The sequence below is a fragment of the Phalangium opilio genome, unplaced genomic scaffold (assembly GCF_054372755.1).
Source record: "Phalangium opilio isolate 3A_F unplaced genomic scaffold, DU_Popi_V2 ptg001170l_1, whole genome shotgun sequence".
Taxonomy (NCBI): domain Eukaryota; kingdom Metazoa; phylum Arthropoda; class Arachnida; order Opiliones; family Phalangiidae; genus Phalangium; species Phalangium opilio.
Genome location: NW_028324255.1, coordinates 10,606,344 through 10,622,343, shown reverse-complemented (window position 1 = coordinate 10,622,343; position 16,000 = coordinate 10,606,344). Strand labels below are relative to the sequence as shown.

At 37.2% G+C, this 16,000-nt stretch overlaps 1 protein-coding gene across 1 annotated transcript in view; it reads right to left on the bottom strand.

Moving 5' to 3' along the window:
* LOC149587221 (ATP-binding cassette sub-family C member 2-like) overlaps positions 1 to 15,442 on the bottom strand; it is a 47,635-nt gene extending 32,193 nt beyond the window's left edge. Inside the window, exons 1-3 of the mRNA XM_089863525.1 lie at positions 15,150 to 15,442; positions 13,700 to 13,790; positions 5,247 to 5,617 (exon numbers count right to left, since the gene is read on the bottom strand). Coding sequence (XP_089719651.1) covers positions 5,247 to 5,617; positions 13,700 to 13,790; positions 15,150 to 15,275 — 588 coding nt within the window. The 5' untranslated portion in view covers positions 15,276 to 15,442. The remainder of the gene's footprint in view (positions 1 to 5,246; positions 5,618 to 13,699; positions 13,791 to 15,149) is intronic.
* Between the last annotated feature and the right edge of the window lie 558 nt (positions 15,443 to 16,000).

Here is a 16,000-nt window from a genome sequence, read left to right as displayed (position 1 = left end):
TTAGAAAAATCCAAACGGTTAGGCATTGGTAAAAAAGACATGTGTGAGCTATTTGCAGAGATGATAATTGTTTTACATATTTTAAATAAGACTGAAGCTTCCACTATTGTGTTTTTGCTCCTTGTTTGTTTCACTGAAAACCATCTAGGTTTAGATAACAGCCAGAACAAAAATTTTAAAAATATATATTTTAAATCTAATCAGATACGCCCACCTAGTTGAAAATAGACCTATTAAATTTGCGGGAGCCATTCTTGAGAATTTTCCTTTGCTTGTAGGTTGTTAATTTATCTACCAGAAAATATTTGTGTTTGGAAGTTGGATATTAAGTCAAATTAAGTGGTTGTAAAGAGCCAGCAGGTTTTTGCCGCTTCTTTTAGTGAGTATTCGATTTTTGTATGTAAAATGGAGGAAGAGAGTAAGGATGAAATGCGGAAGCGCAAAGCGCGGGAAAGGATGAGGGCAAAAAGGTCGACGTTTTCATTGGATACTTAAGTTTATATAATCATCTCGACACGGAGAGGTAATATTTTGGTTTTCCCAACTTGTTAACTCTTATATCGCACTAAAAGTTAATTTTTACTCACATAAGAGCCTTTTGCATTTCTTAAAGGGTGAGGCATGGCACCTTTCAGAGTGTCGCATAACACCTTTAAGAGTGTCGCTTAACACCTTTAAGAGTGTCGCTTGACACCTTTGACAGTGTCGCTTGACATCTTTGACAGTGTCGCTTGACATCTTTGACAGTGTCGCTTGACATCTTTGACAGTGTCGCTTGACATCTTTGACAGTGTCGCTTGACATCTTTGACAGTGTCGCTTGACATCTTTGACAGTGTCGCATGACATCTTTGACAGTGTCGCTTGACATCTTTGACAGTGTCGCTTGACATCTTTGACAGTGTCGCTTAACACCTTTAAGAGTGTCGCTTCACACCTTTGACAGTGTCGCTTCACACCTTTAAAAGTGTCTAATAACACCTTTGACAGTGTCGCTATACACCTTTAAGAGTGTCTAATAACACCTTTAAGAGTGGGATTTTTTTGGTAGGAAAGTAGTAGAAATAGAAGTATTTTTCTTAAGAGCAAAACGGATGACTATGGTAGCTAAATTTTGACCACTCATGAGGCATAACTCAAATATCGAGTAGTCGTATGGTTTTATCGTATAGTTAAATTTTTATTATCCGCCATTCCCCAGTATTATTATCAATTAGTGCTGTGACTATATACATAGCAGTGTTCCATCTTGAGAGAAGAACTTAAAACGATACTCTCAATGTTTTCCGACTAGTACAAGATGAGAGCAGTTTTAGGTAAACAAATGTGCCGATAATTATGTGTGCCAAAAAAAATCGGATTGAAACGTTTAGAATTAAGAAAAGTCCGTTAGAAATTTTGAAATTGAAAGCAGCCGCGAAATACCGCCCAACTTGTTTTCCGCGTAGCGACGTTGCTAATGGGACTTTGATTCATTGGTTGTTTGGAAAAAGGAGAATGTAGGGAGTTCTAGACCACTGTATAATAGCTTTTCACCTTCACTGGCCCACTGGGAAGCGGCGCGTATTTTAGAAGACCTTTGTAAAGATAATTTTGATTTTTCATGTTTTTTATCCTTTGTTCTCTTAACTCTTGGTTACGTTGTAGAGTAATGATGATAGCGATTTGTCAAAACTGTTACAGATAATGTCCAAAACCCCACATTTTTAAGTTATTTTGGCAAAGGCTTAGGTTCCATGTATAATAATGGTATGGCTTTATTTTAGCCTAATGGCCCTAATCTAGTCTTTAATATTTTTTTTTGTATTTAAATATAGTAAAGCTATTTTATTATTATTATTATTATTATTATTAGTGAGTAGGGGGGCTCGCGCCCTAGCACCGATGCCACAGGCATATTGTGCACCCTCGTATTCAGGCCTTGAATAGACCCGTGGCCACAGCGTAGCGAAGAATTCGCTCCACCGAAATAGAGGAGACCCGCGAGGGTTCCAAAGTGTGTGAATCAAAATATTCTAGTCTAAGCGGGGCGAAGCAGTCGCACTCGCAAAGTACGTGAGCGGATGTTTCTTGCTTCTCCAAACAGGACCTACAGAGAGGGTCGTCGGCAAAACCCATCAGATGGAGGTGCCTATTAAGCCGACAGTGCCCGGTCAGAAGACCGGTGGCCAGCCTAATATCCCATCTGCTGAGCGAAATTAGGTCTCTAGCACGAGACCTGCAGGGACCATTGACTAAAAGTTTTGTCTGTCTCTGGCCCTCCATGTTATGCCAGAGCTGGTTTTGTATGACAGTCAACCTGTCATGCAGACACTGTTTGACGTGCCTGTAGGGGATGGGGACGGCCGGCTCCGGCCCCAAGAGCTTGGCCTCCGCACCCCTTTTCGCAAATCTATCGGCTTGCTCATTGCCATGATATCCGCTATGCTCTGGCACGCAGTACAACAGAACCCTGTTGCAGGATGCCAGTCGCGCTAGCAGATCAAGGCAGCTGCGCACCAGTTGAGAGGTAATCTGACACTGGTTCAGCGCGTTCAAGGCGGCCTGACTGTCAGAATAAATTCTCACAGTCCGTCCGGTATACCCTTTGTTAATACAGTAATCTGCGCAATAACAGATCGAGGCAATTTCCGCCTGGAACACACTAGCGAAGGTGCCCAGGCAAGCAGAAAAACCGACCCTTGTGGTTTGGCAGTAATAGCCGGCGCCAGCGCCGGAATCAGTCTTGGAACCATCGGTGAACCAAATAGTTTCACCCCCAGTGCCAAGAGGCAGCAGTAAAGCTATTACTTTGAACACCAAAATTACAGTGAAAATGTTTAACTTCCTTTATAACTTTTAATGCATCTATATCGAAATGATAAACGTTAAATTGGCGAAAATGCAAAATTGTAAACTACTTTTAGGTGTATATCTACTATATCTCCAAGCGAGAGTGGGTAGCGGGGTAATGTAGGTGTTTCGCTCGTGTTTTTGCCAAACGACTATTGAGGGGCCGTGATCGGAGCGGCGCCGAAAACTAATACTTTTAAAAATTAATTAAAAATAACAATCAATTATATATATATATTATATTATATATATAATTTATATATATATTTGAAACCGTAAATTTAAAGCTTCTTATTAGTACTCAAAAGATTGATTCTATCCCTTTAATCCTATAGGGAGGAATGTTCTTACATGCAGAAATATACACCTGTGAGCGAGGGTAGTTGTGTTTAAAATCTGGTTTATAAACTTCTGAAAAAGGCAGAAAGTTATTAATTGGTACAAATGCACAGGGTATTAAATTGGTTTTGGAAGCCACAATATTCAAGCAGTAGATATAGACGTTCTTGTTAAATTTAATAATCTCTTTTCACTAAGAGATTTTTGAGCACCAGAAACGCTGTATGACTTTTGTGAACACACAAATTTGTCATATTGCCCTACAAATAATGACAGATTTTATACTATCTTTAAAATTTCTGGACTTTCAAGCCATAAATATTCTAAGAACCCGAACAACTTTCTATAAAATAAAAAATTTGGAATTTACACAAAGAAAGAATTTTAAGTTGGGTGTTTTACGCTCCTGGACATAAGACAATGTTAAAAATTTATAAGTATGCGTGGGTATAAGTCTATGTTGTAAACTTAAACTTTCAGTGCCTGTATCAATTGAGCGTTACGTGTGTAATAATTTTAGCACTGTTATACTCATCGAGGGGATAATCACAAAAACATTGTTCTTCCATTAAGGATTTAAATTGGATGGTTAGGTCTGGATTACGGTTAATCATCGAGATGCTACTCACTAGAAACTCGTCGATTTTAAACGAAATGGTTATTAAGCAGAGCTGTGCTAATTAATTAGTTAGCTAATTGAATTTCTAATTAATTAGCAACATTTACTAATTGAAAATGGTAATTGAATTTTAATTACCTTAGTGCTAATTGAGAAGTAATTCTAATTAATTAGTATGAATCGGAAAGGTAATTATCTAATTAAAATTTAATTAGATTTAGGATTAACTAATTAGCCAATTGGATTTTCAATTAATCTTTTACGCCAATTTGTTGTAAAAAAATCGAGGAATTAACTCATGATTCATCTATTTGAATAAGAAAAAGCCTTATTATATCAATGAGGAAGCCTTAGTGCTACTCTAAATTTTTCAGCTCCTCAAATATGAGAGAATACTAGTACTAGTAGAATATTTCGTAGTTCGCAACTGCCCCATTTCGAAATTTCGACTGTTTTACCTACTCGAATTAAAAGCAGTGCGCATGTATTTACTACTCAGGAGTCCATTATAGGAACTATGGCAAGAAAATGAAAAAATGAGACAAATTTTAACATGACGGAAGGCTCGAGGCTTGTCTCATTTTTCGAGAATAATTCTTGGCTTCCGTACCCGTTTATCAATGGCATTGAAAGATTAAACTTTGCATTACCAAAGTACTAAATCCATGGGCACTTTTAAACTTTTATGTTTACTTATGGTTTCTTTTTTACCTTAATTAGAAAATAGTAATTCTAATTAATTAGTTTGATAAATAAATGTCTAATTTCTAATTGAATTGAATTAGTTTCTATGTCTAATTGCTAATTGGCTATTTAATTAGTTCATAAATATTTCCCTAATTGCTAATTGGCTAATTAATTAGTTCAAAAATATTTCCCTAATTGCTAATTGGCTAATTAATTAGTTCAAAAATATTTCCCTAATTGCTAATTCTAATTCAATTAGTTGTCAGCTAATTAGCACAGCTCTGTTATTAAGGTATACATAGAGGTTACGGGTAACCATCTTAGCACTGTTAAAGACAACGCTATGAGGAGCCATTCACTAATGATAATTTTCACTCGTTGGGGATTTTTATTAGCGATTTTAGAAGGGAATTTTTTAAGGGTTACTTAAGGGTTTCATGCAACTATTTAAGAAACGATGATTGTAGCGCGTCGAGGGGCTACTCACTAAAAATACATTGCCGATTTTAAAATGGGATTGGTAATAAGGGTTATTTAGTGGTTCCGGGTTATCATTTTAACACTGTTAAAAGCAGCTAATGAATATTTTCTTTCATTGGTGATTTTCACTGATGCTTTAAAAAGTAATAGGGATTTATTGGTGTTTTAAAATGGATGGGGATTAAGAATAACTAATGCCTATTCCAAAGACAGAATGTTCTCGATAGATAGAGCCTTACAAACGAGGGGCTCTAATCTGGCCGGGCCATCTTGTTTTCAATAATACATACTCTTTCTCCGATCTCCGTTTCGTCGTCAGCGGGTAGCTGGTCGAGATCCGGCTGGAGGGCGCATGCGCTTATGACGCTGTCGTATCTTTCCTGGTCCATGTCGTCAACGAAGAGTATATTCTCCCTGAGTGAGGCGTTCTGGATCCAGGGCTGTTGAGTGACGTATGCCACACTCCCTGCTACTCTCACTTCACCCTCCATCTTCTGCATCTCGGAAACCAGAGCTGATAAGAGAGAAGACTTGCCACAACCCACTGGACCCACTACGGCCACCAACGAACCGCGGGACACTTTCATATTGATGTCCTGAAGAGACGCCGCTGCCTTCTCTTCCAGTCTCCAATGAAACGTTCCTTTCTTAATCTCAATTGCTGAAATATTCAAAGAAAAACATGTATATATTGTTCAAAGTTGACCAATTGTGAAAGGTTAGCTAAACAACATCGCGAAATCATCTAAAATCTACTTCCGTCGGTTGAAGTCTCTTTAAAGGGAGGTTGAAGTGGAAAATCAAGTGATTTTTTTATCGATTCTTCTACTAATTATAAGACCAATCTGCGTAGCGAAACATCCAGGAAATATCTCGGAATGATTTTAAAATTCAAATAAGGTTGAGATTTTATGGAAAATTTTCATTATGGACCTCCGAATGATCGCGTAACGCCCTGTCTTCTTGTCAACAAAATTCTCGTGGCACGCTCCATGCCGAATGAAATTAGCCCGAGATTTGATAAAAATTGCTTGCGATGTGACAATCGTGGCGCGAGATGTAGAGCGTGAAACGGAAATTTTGTTAACAGGAAGGCAGGGCGTTACGCGATCGTTCGGAGTCTTAATTTCAAATTATCCATAAAATCTGAACCTAATTCGAATTTTAAAATCATTCAGAGATATTTGCTAGGTGTTTCACTATGCAGAATGGTCTTAAAATTAGTTGAAGAATCGATAAAAAGTCATTTGATTTTCCTCTTAACCCTCCATTTAAAAACTACATATCGATTGCCTTATTTTACAAAGAAGATTCTAAAGGAGGTAGTCGAGTCTTTGCGGGGTTTCCTTCTAAAATTGATTATCGTTCTAAGCTTAAGGATAACCCACTCATATTCTAGGAGAGCGGTCGCTCTCTTAGATAAGACTTGATACTGCCTCTAATGCTAAAAGAGGGTTCTTTGATTGGCCGTAACTTTTTTCGTATTGTGTTTGCTGCTTTGAAATTTTGCCAGTGAACTAAAATTTGGGCCCTAATTTTGTGGTTAAAATTTCAAAGAGATCAAACTAATAGTTAATTCTATAAAGAAAAAAGTTGTTAAGGGTGGTTTTAGAATCCATAAAATTAATCAGACACTTGGTGAAAAATACTATATTGTTCCATAGAGATAACATGGGATTTTTTTGAAAAATGACCTTAATTGGGATCGTGTATAAAGAAAACTATTCATTCGTTACGTTTGGGAACCATCTTAAATGAAAGATAACAGTCCATAGATGTGCCTTTTCTTAGTTTCATTAAGATAAATTAAGTTTAAGTATTGATTTTTATCATTATTAACACATACTTTGACTTACGTTGTTTTGAGTATTGGAATTACGGCGATTTACCACTGTTAGAGACACGCATTTTAGCCCTAATTTTTTATAATGGACTTAGGGCGTTTTTGTCGTGATTCACGCCGTAAGAGGGATATTAAGCAAGAAAAACAAGGCGTTTGAGCTCTTGTAGGTGCTTTGCCTGGGTGCTTGTAGGTGCTTTGCCTGGGTTCTTGTGGGTACTCGTGGGTTCTTGTGGGTCCTTGTAGGTTCTTGTGGGTACTTGTGGGTGCTTGTGGGTACTTGTGGGTGCTTGTAGGTGCTTGTGGATACTTGTAGGTGCTTGTGGATACTTGTAGGTGCTTTTGGGTGCTTGTAGGTACTTGTGGGTGCTTGTAGGTACTTGTGGGTGCTTGTAGGTGCTTGTAGGTACTTATGGGTACTTATGGGTACTTGTAGGTACTTGTGGGTACTTGTGGGTGCTTGTGGGTCCTTGTGGGTTCTTGTGGGTCCTTGTGGGTTCTTGTGGGTTCTTGTGGGTACTTGTGGGTTCTTGTGGGTACTTGTGGGTACTTGTGGGTTCTTGTGGGTACTTGTGGGTTCTTGTGGGTACTTGTGGGTTCTTGTGGGTACTTGTGGGTTCTTGTGGGTGCTTGTAGGTACTTGTGGGTGCTTGTGGATACTTGTAGGTGCTTGTGGGTGCTTGTGGGTGCTTGAAGGTACTTGTGGATACTTGTAAGTGCTTGTGGATACTTGTAGGTGCTTGTGGATACTTGTAGGTGCTTGTGGATACTTGTAGGTACTTGTGGATACTTTTAGGTACTTGTGGGTACATGTGGGTGCTTGTAGGTACTTGTAGGTACTTGTGGGTACATGTGGGTACATGTGGGTGCTTGTAGGTAATTGTGGGTGCTTGTAGGTACATGTGGGTGCTTGTAGGTACTTATGGGTTCTTGTGGGTGCTTGTGGGTCCTTGTGGGTGCTTGTGGGTCCTTGTGGGTGCTTGTGGATTCTTGTGGGTCCTTGTGGGTACATGTAGGTCCTTGTGGGTGCTTGTGGGTCCTTGTGGGTCCTTGTGGGTACTTGTGGGTTCTTGTGGGCTCTTGTGGGTACTTGTAGGTTCTTGTGGGTACTAGTGGGTACTTGTGGGTGCTTGTGGGTACTTGTGGGTACTTGTGGGTACTTGTAGGTACTTGTGGGTACTTGTAGGTACTTGTGGGTACTTGTAGGTACTTGTGGGTACTTGTAGGTACTTGTGGGTACTTGTAGGTACTTGTGGGTACTTTTACGTACTTGTGGGTACTTGTAGGTACTTGTGGGTACTTGTGGGTACTTGTAGGTACTTGTGGGTACTTGTAGGCACTTGTGGGTACTTTTAATTACTTGTGGGTACTTTTAGGTACTTGTGGGTGCTTGTAGGTACTTGTGGGTGCTTGTGGGTACTTGTAGGCACTTGTGGGTACTTTTAGGTACTTGTGGGTGCTTGTGGGTACTTGTAGGTACTTGTGGGTGCTTGTGGGTACTTGTAGGTACTTGTGGTTGCTTGTGGGTGCTTGTGGGTCCTTGTGGGTTCTTGTGGGTACTTGTGGGTTCTTGTGGGTGCTTGTAGGTACTTGTGGGTGCTTGTAGGTACGTGTAGGTACTTTTTATCTTCAAAATAGAAGCTAGGTCTCATACAAATAAAATGGCGCTACGCGGCAGCACTTAGCAATCGCCTACCGAAGGGTAGGGGCGTGCGCGAGGTACATAGGGAGAGACACGGTGCCGCAGGTCGCCCATCATCATTTCCAATCCATCTCAACTCCTTTATCCCTGTCCCAACCCCCGCGACTTCCAACCACTAGCATAGCCCACTCAATCACGCTCTCTTTTCCCCGGCTACATATTTTGAAGATGGCACTTTTTAGGCGTATCAACAATCTTGGATCATCTTTGTGAACTTTTAGGGTAGCCCTGACTATATTTCGTTTAAGGTTTTAAGCTTAATATCAAACAGACGTTAGTTTATGCCACAAAAATCTCGGATCGTCTTTATGAAGTTTTAAGGATATCCGAATTTCATATTGTGCTTATGACAATTTTGAGCTAAATGTTAAACGGACATAAATCAGCATTTTTAAAAATTTTGTAAAATTGTCAATTTGGTCCTATTTCTGGAATTTTTAGGGGGCGCCTCGCGTTTCAATAAATGATTGTAAAAAATTGTATTATGTTAATTACAATACGAATACAAACTTTCATTGATTTACGTTTTTTTAAGTATCATTATAATAAATGTCTGATTGAGCTAAAGTTATGGTCCCCTTTATATATGTTTCTGCTTAGTGGAGATTTTGAAAATGTAAAACAGTTTCTTAACATTCTTAATTAAAACGAAGACTCAAGGAACAGATATTAATCAAAAATGTTTTGATTAGAATCAAGCAGAGCTGTGCTAATTAATTAGTTAGCTAATTGAATTTCTAATTAATTAGCAACATTTACTAATTGAAAATGGTAATTGAATTTTAATTACCTTAGTGCTAATTGAGAAGTAATTCTAATTAATTAGTATGAATCGGAAAGGTAATTATCTAATTAAAATTTAATTAGATTTAGGATTAACTAATTAGCCAATTGGATTTTCAATTAATCTTTTACGCCAATTTGTTGTAAAAAAATCGAGGAATTAACTCATGATTCATCTATTTGAATAAGAAAAAGCCTTATTATATCAATGAGGAAGCCTTAGTGCTACTCTAAATTTTTCAGCTCCTCAAATATGAGAGAATACTAGTACTAGTAGAATATTTCGTAGTTCGCAACTGCCCCATTTCGAAATTTCGACTGTTTTACCTACTCGAATTAAAAGCAGTGCGCATGTATTTACTACTCAGGAGTCCATTATAGGAACTATGGCAAGAAAATGAAAAAATGAGACAAATTTTAACATGACGGAAGGCTCGAGGCTTGTCTCATTTTTCGAGAATAATTCTTGGCTTCCGTACCCGTTTATCAATGGCATTGAAAGATTAAACTTTGCATTACCAAAGTACTAAATCCATGGGCACTTTTAAACTTTTATGTTTACTTATGGTTTCTTTTTTACCTTAATTAGAAAATAGTAATTCTAATTAATTAGTTTGATAAATAAATGTCTAATTTCTAATTGAATTGAATTAGTTTCTATGTCTAATTGCTAATTGGCTATTTAATTAGTTCATAAATATTTCCCTAATTGCTAATTGGCTAATTAATTAGTTCAAAAATATTTCCCTAATTGCTAATTGGCTAATTAATTAGTTCAAAAATATTTCCCTAATTGCTAATTCTAATTCAATTAGTTGTCAGCTAATTAGCACAGCTCTGGAATCAAGACCTAAAAAGTATCGATAAGACTGAGGTTATCACTTGTCTGAAGGATCAGATATTAATTTTTCTTTTTAATTGAAACTTAAATGCATGCTTAAGAAAAAACCACGTTCCATTACCGTTTTCCGTTGAAATAAATTATTTTACTGGTAATCAATTTCAAAAATTTACTTATCTCGGCTTTTCGACCACAATTCCATTCCCCGAAAACATTTTATCATTACATTAATTACTTTTGGGAGATAACGTGTCAAAATAACCTATAAAACAATAAAAAACTGTAATAGCAGTCTGTTTAGCCATGACAACAACCTTTTAAAAGTTACAAGGACTATATAACCCATTCGAGACTAACAGGACCTGAGCAAACTATAGCTTAACCTGCTACTAGTACGACCAGGGAGAATTGATGTAAACTAAAGTTGAAATATCATCATGTGCGAACTGCGGCCCAGAAACTCTCCCATAGTCCCAGTGTGTGTAGAACATAATTTTTTCGCTGTTATCTGCCAAAATCATTTTTTTCTAGGTAGTGCCGCCTCCTCACTTGAATTTTTCATGATATATTAAGGTTTGAACGAATAAAAATTCTAGATTACTATTTTCACTACAATGTCCTTCTGCTACCTTGAAGCAAACTTTCCTCTCTTTTTGCTGCTCATTACCGGTGCCATTCTCTTGATTTTCTGTTCGTTATAACTACTATCATGAGTTTATTTACTTCAAACCAAAATATAAAAAAATGGATTCTTTTTCCTTTTGTGCTACTTAGAATTTACAAATGTATAAAACGTTGTGCCGTGCCATATCAAATAGTCTCTAACCATTGTTAGAAACTAGAGAAAGAAATTGGGCAGTAACATTGATCATGCCCTGAACTATGAGAAAGAACAATACGACGGTTGACTAAAGTACACTTGATATTACATCATTTTGCAAAACCGCGAGTAAAAATCTTAATGTCCCTATTGTATTTGGCGCCATTGGTTTAAGAATAATTAAAATGTTCCACTGCGAAGCGTGCCGGTCACGAATGGGGATGTAACGTCTTTAGGAACCTTTTAAAACGCAAAACCATACACGTACTCTCCCAAAAGTAATTAATGTAATGATAAAATGTTTCCGGGGAATGGAATTGTGGTCGAAAAGCCGAGATAAGTAAATTTTTGAAATTGATTACCAGTAAAATAATTTATTTCAACGGAAAACGGTAATGGAACGTTCTTTTTCTTAATCATGCATTTAAGTTTCAATTAAAAAGAAAAATTAATATCTGATCCTTCAGACAAGTGATAACCTCAGTCTTATCGATACTTTTTAGGTCTTGATTCTAATCAAGACATTTTTGATTAATGGTTGATGATGTAACTAGGCTTCCAGCATGATAGTATCATCTCAACGCTTTGATAAATCGAATTGATACGATTTATTTTACTTTTCGTCAACACAAAAACCAACTAAAAACATTTAAAACGAAATTAATAGAGAAACTCTAAGGAAAAACCTAACTTACCAATTTACTAAGTAGTTAAGCCTTTCACAAGGGCAATAGCCCTAACTTGAAAAGAGATGATTTTGCTTTATAATAAATTATATATTTCTCTCTCTCACTCTTTAAGGAGAAAAACTATTACAGTTGCTTACCATTTATTTTCTTTTATCTTGAACATTAATAATTTAATTCAATGGAAAAAGTAAATAATAATGCCCTACCGTTAATTAAACTCAAGAAACTGTATTTTTTTTTTACACTCTCGGCATGATTTTTCATTCGTGACGCTGGTGCGCATGACTTAAATAAGTTAACCAATCATATTCCAGCATTAAATAAATTTCCTATTGCCCTGAGGTATAAAACTCCCATGGGAATAACTCCGATAATTATAGGAGGATATTTTTGCTTTTTACCAATGCTCCGTATTGATGGGTTAAGTAGTTCTTTCTATTGTATATATCTCAGGGCTCACTTCGCGCTTGTTCTACCTTTTAACCACAATTAATTTTCAGCTTAAATTCCTCTCCTAACTGCCGGAAATAATAAGCGACATACAGGGCCGTCGAGAGAGGGGGCAATTCGATCCTTTTTCCCGGGGCCCGTACCTTTCGGGGGCCCGGCCGGGCCTCAATCTTTGCTAAATCTAGTGGATAATGGTTGTGCAAATTTAAATATAATACCAGGGATAGATTTATTTTTTTAAGACGGAATGCACAACGTTTGGCCTTTACTGCAGTCCGACTCATAGCCGAGTATATAGCCCCTTCCTTCAACACGTAACCAAAAAATTAAATTATCTTATTGGCTCACTAAAACTACGTATTGGTGACATTGCTGACAAGGAGGGCCAAAAATACGTAATTCCTGTTTACCTCGGTCGCTATGACTACGACCACTCTTGCGTTGTACCATAGCCCACTCGATCACGCACGTCACGACGCAAGCTGCTCGCGCTATAGTTTTATTTCTCACGGGAATCACCCTATATTGGCCACGGAAAAGTTTAAACTTTTTTACAACTCTTTCTTTTCTGTGGATAATAGGGTAGTCATAAATTTTAATAAATAGATCATAAGCCAGCAAGTCATATACCAAAGCTTTCTAACTTCAAAGTTGATGGTTATGGGTTTAGGCAAAGTAGTCTAATAATTTAACAACACAACAAGTATTACAGACAGCGTCTCGCAGTTCCTCATAAATGGGTTGCTTAGTTGTAACTTGATATTTTGTGAGTTAAAGCTACAGAAGCCTATTAATAATAATAAGTTAAATGAACTTCTAAACTAATTATCCGTACTAAAACAGTAACATGTAAAAATATGACCAGCTTCTCTTTGCATCTGCTACACTGTAAAATGTTCTGAGATCCCATTTATAGCCAAGTTTTATATAAAATTTGGCTGTGTGACACTGTTTTATATTAAGTGTATAAATTAAAAATATTTATATGAAACTTGGCTGTCCATGGGATGTTAGAACTTACACGGTGAAACAGTTTCAAAATTAACCTTTGCATTTTTTTGCCCGTCAGTGTTTTTGTTAGGATCTCACTTCTTTTTAAAGTTAGTTTTTAAAATGAGAAATAGAAAACCATTTGAAGAAATTTCAGTATTTTTAAATTTTTCCTGTACTAGAAAAAATCCCAAATTTTAGGTTTCTAACTCTTTTCGAATTGCCTTAGATTTTTCATGATCGATCAGTGAAAGAAATAATGAAAATTTTACTTTAGGTATTTTTTTAAAGTATATTAGGTAAAAACTTGTTTTTTGGCGATAGAGGCTGGAACAGTAAGTACTATCAGTTAATGAAATTTCAGACTTTTACCTTTGACCAAAATGAACATACCGGCGCTTTAAAAACCCTAAGTTGCTACGAGAAAAGGGTGTTTGGAGTGCTTTTGGCAGTTCACGGAGTGCTTCACTTGGCAGACGCACCACTGCACACCCAGATATTTACCCTCCCAATGACTTGGTGAATTTTTCTAAGGGCCCGACCGATAACCTTTCCCGGGGCCCGCAAAGTCTCTCGACGGCCCTGGCGACATATCTTGATTCTTCAATTCCCTATTTAATGGACTTACCATATTGAGCGTCACTAGAAATCTGATCCACGTAATGCTCCATTTCCCGGAGATTCAACAAATTTTCAATTCTTCTTACTGACACGTAAGTCTGTAAAGAATTGCATAGTGGATTTGAAATTTTTTAATGAAAGAGAAGGTCAGCATGACAATTCGTTACGCTTCTTTTTCTAAAACAATGGGGCAATTCTCTAACTTTTTAAGCGAGTTGTCGCAAGCGGTAACTATCGTCTAAAGGACAGGTGCAGTGGTGTGAACCACGTCCCGTCTATGAGAGCGCGATATCCGAGGGCGATATCTAAACAGGCTATTATTTATGTGTCAGCAAACTTTAACGAAAAGTGACGGATTCCTCGTAAATTCTCCTCGTGCTAATAAAAAAACAAGGTGTACAAGTTAAAATTTTAAAGGGTTAATCTGGTCGATAAGTTATCGCTTGCTTTATAACTAATGACGATAAAAATTTAAATTGATCACCTTGTTTTTTATTAGCACGAGGGGAATTCGCGAGACATCCGCCGATTTTAGTTCAAGGTTTGATGACACCCAAGACTAATCACCTATTTAGATATCTCTCTCATACACGGCACGAGGTTGACAGCAACGCTTTAGACGATTGTTAACACTTGCGATAACACGTTTAAAAAGTTGGAGAATTGCCTCCAATAACTTGAAGTGTCTGGATAACCGTTTCAATCGAACCTCAGAATACGATAAGCCCATTTTCACTATTCGATACGAATATCGAATACCGAACTGACTATTCGGTTGAATTACTACCCGATTAATCGTGAATATTAGAATTACTACCCGATAAATCGCGAATAGTTAGCCTAGTATTCTCGAGTAATTGGTTTAATTATTCGCGAATACTAGGCTTAACTATTCGCTATTAGTCGGGAAGTAAAAAAATTTATTAAGGTCTAACTATTCGGTATTCTATTTGGAATTCAAGAAAATTTCAAATCTTAGACTATCGGAAAACAGTTTATATGTTAAGGGTTTCTCGTATTCCATCAGGCATCCACCCGATACCCGAAATTGACTTTTAAAATTACCCGAGACGGCGAGACTACTCCTTAGAAATATGTTTCCTCCTTCTACCCGTGTCAAGTTCAAACTGGTTTGTATATTTTTATAAAATAAAATGATTTTGTTGAATATTTGAAATTATTTAGATAATTTTCTCTACTTAACAGATTCCCATTATAATATTTTTACCGAATAAGTATAAGTTGTAACTATTAATACCAACTGGTACCCGACAAGTATTTTTCGGTCAAGCCTTTTTAACCATATAACCGAAAAAGAATCAGGTATATGGCAAGTAAAATTTAAAATTTTGATTACCCTATCGTGATTCGATATACTAAAACCACTACCCACACAACTCTATGAATTTAATTAGAAAAAGCAAATACTGGATTTATCTTGTGACCACCGTTCTTACCAAAACAATGATATTTACTAAATCCGAAAACGTTCCCATTGACGTCGCTAATAATCGTACCAATTGAAAGGACACAAAAGCTTTCCTCGAGGTGAGATAGTTCTCGTCGTCAATTAACACATACATGGCGAAACACGGCGAAGTAATCTGAATATGTAGAAACAATATCTGAGGGAAATTAAAATTGATATCGAGGTAAAAGGTTGCGTAAGCCCTGAAGTTGAATAGTTTAATAAAAATAGAAGACAGAAACAGTAAAACCTTAAACCGTATTCTTAGGAATCCCAATTTTTGGGGTACCCGGGGCTCCCTTGTGGACAAGGGTAAATAAATAAAAAAACTTAATTTCATACTGAGGAAAAGCCGCGTATTTTTTACTTTTACTTTCACTTTTGATTCTTGAACTCTTGATCCTAGAAACCGCGTCACACTCGCCTAAAGGGGGGAAGGAACAGAGGCTAGGGAGTAAGGGAGCAAGCCCAAAACAAAATGTGAGGGAGGGAGGGAAGGATGCATTCCGGGCTTTCCTGCCACAGTTTTGAGGGAAAATATTCGTCATTTTATTTTTTATACTCTTTTTTAGCCATAGTTTGACCCGAGCCGTCGTAGTAGTAGTAGTAGTAGTGGCCGGGGTTGTCGCTTCGTTATCGTCAGATTTTAGCTTAAAAGGAACTTTATATTATCACAACCCACCCATACGGGTTACTGGGCTCGGTTAGAGATTTAATTTTAATTAAAAATTTTTTAGGTCAGACCCGGGAATCAAATCCGGCTCGCAGGCGCAATAGGCAGACATTCCACCAACTGAACCATAGAGACTTGATAAAAACTCCGAGTTTTTTATTATTTAT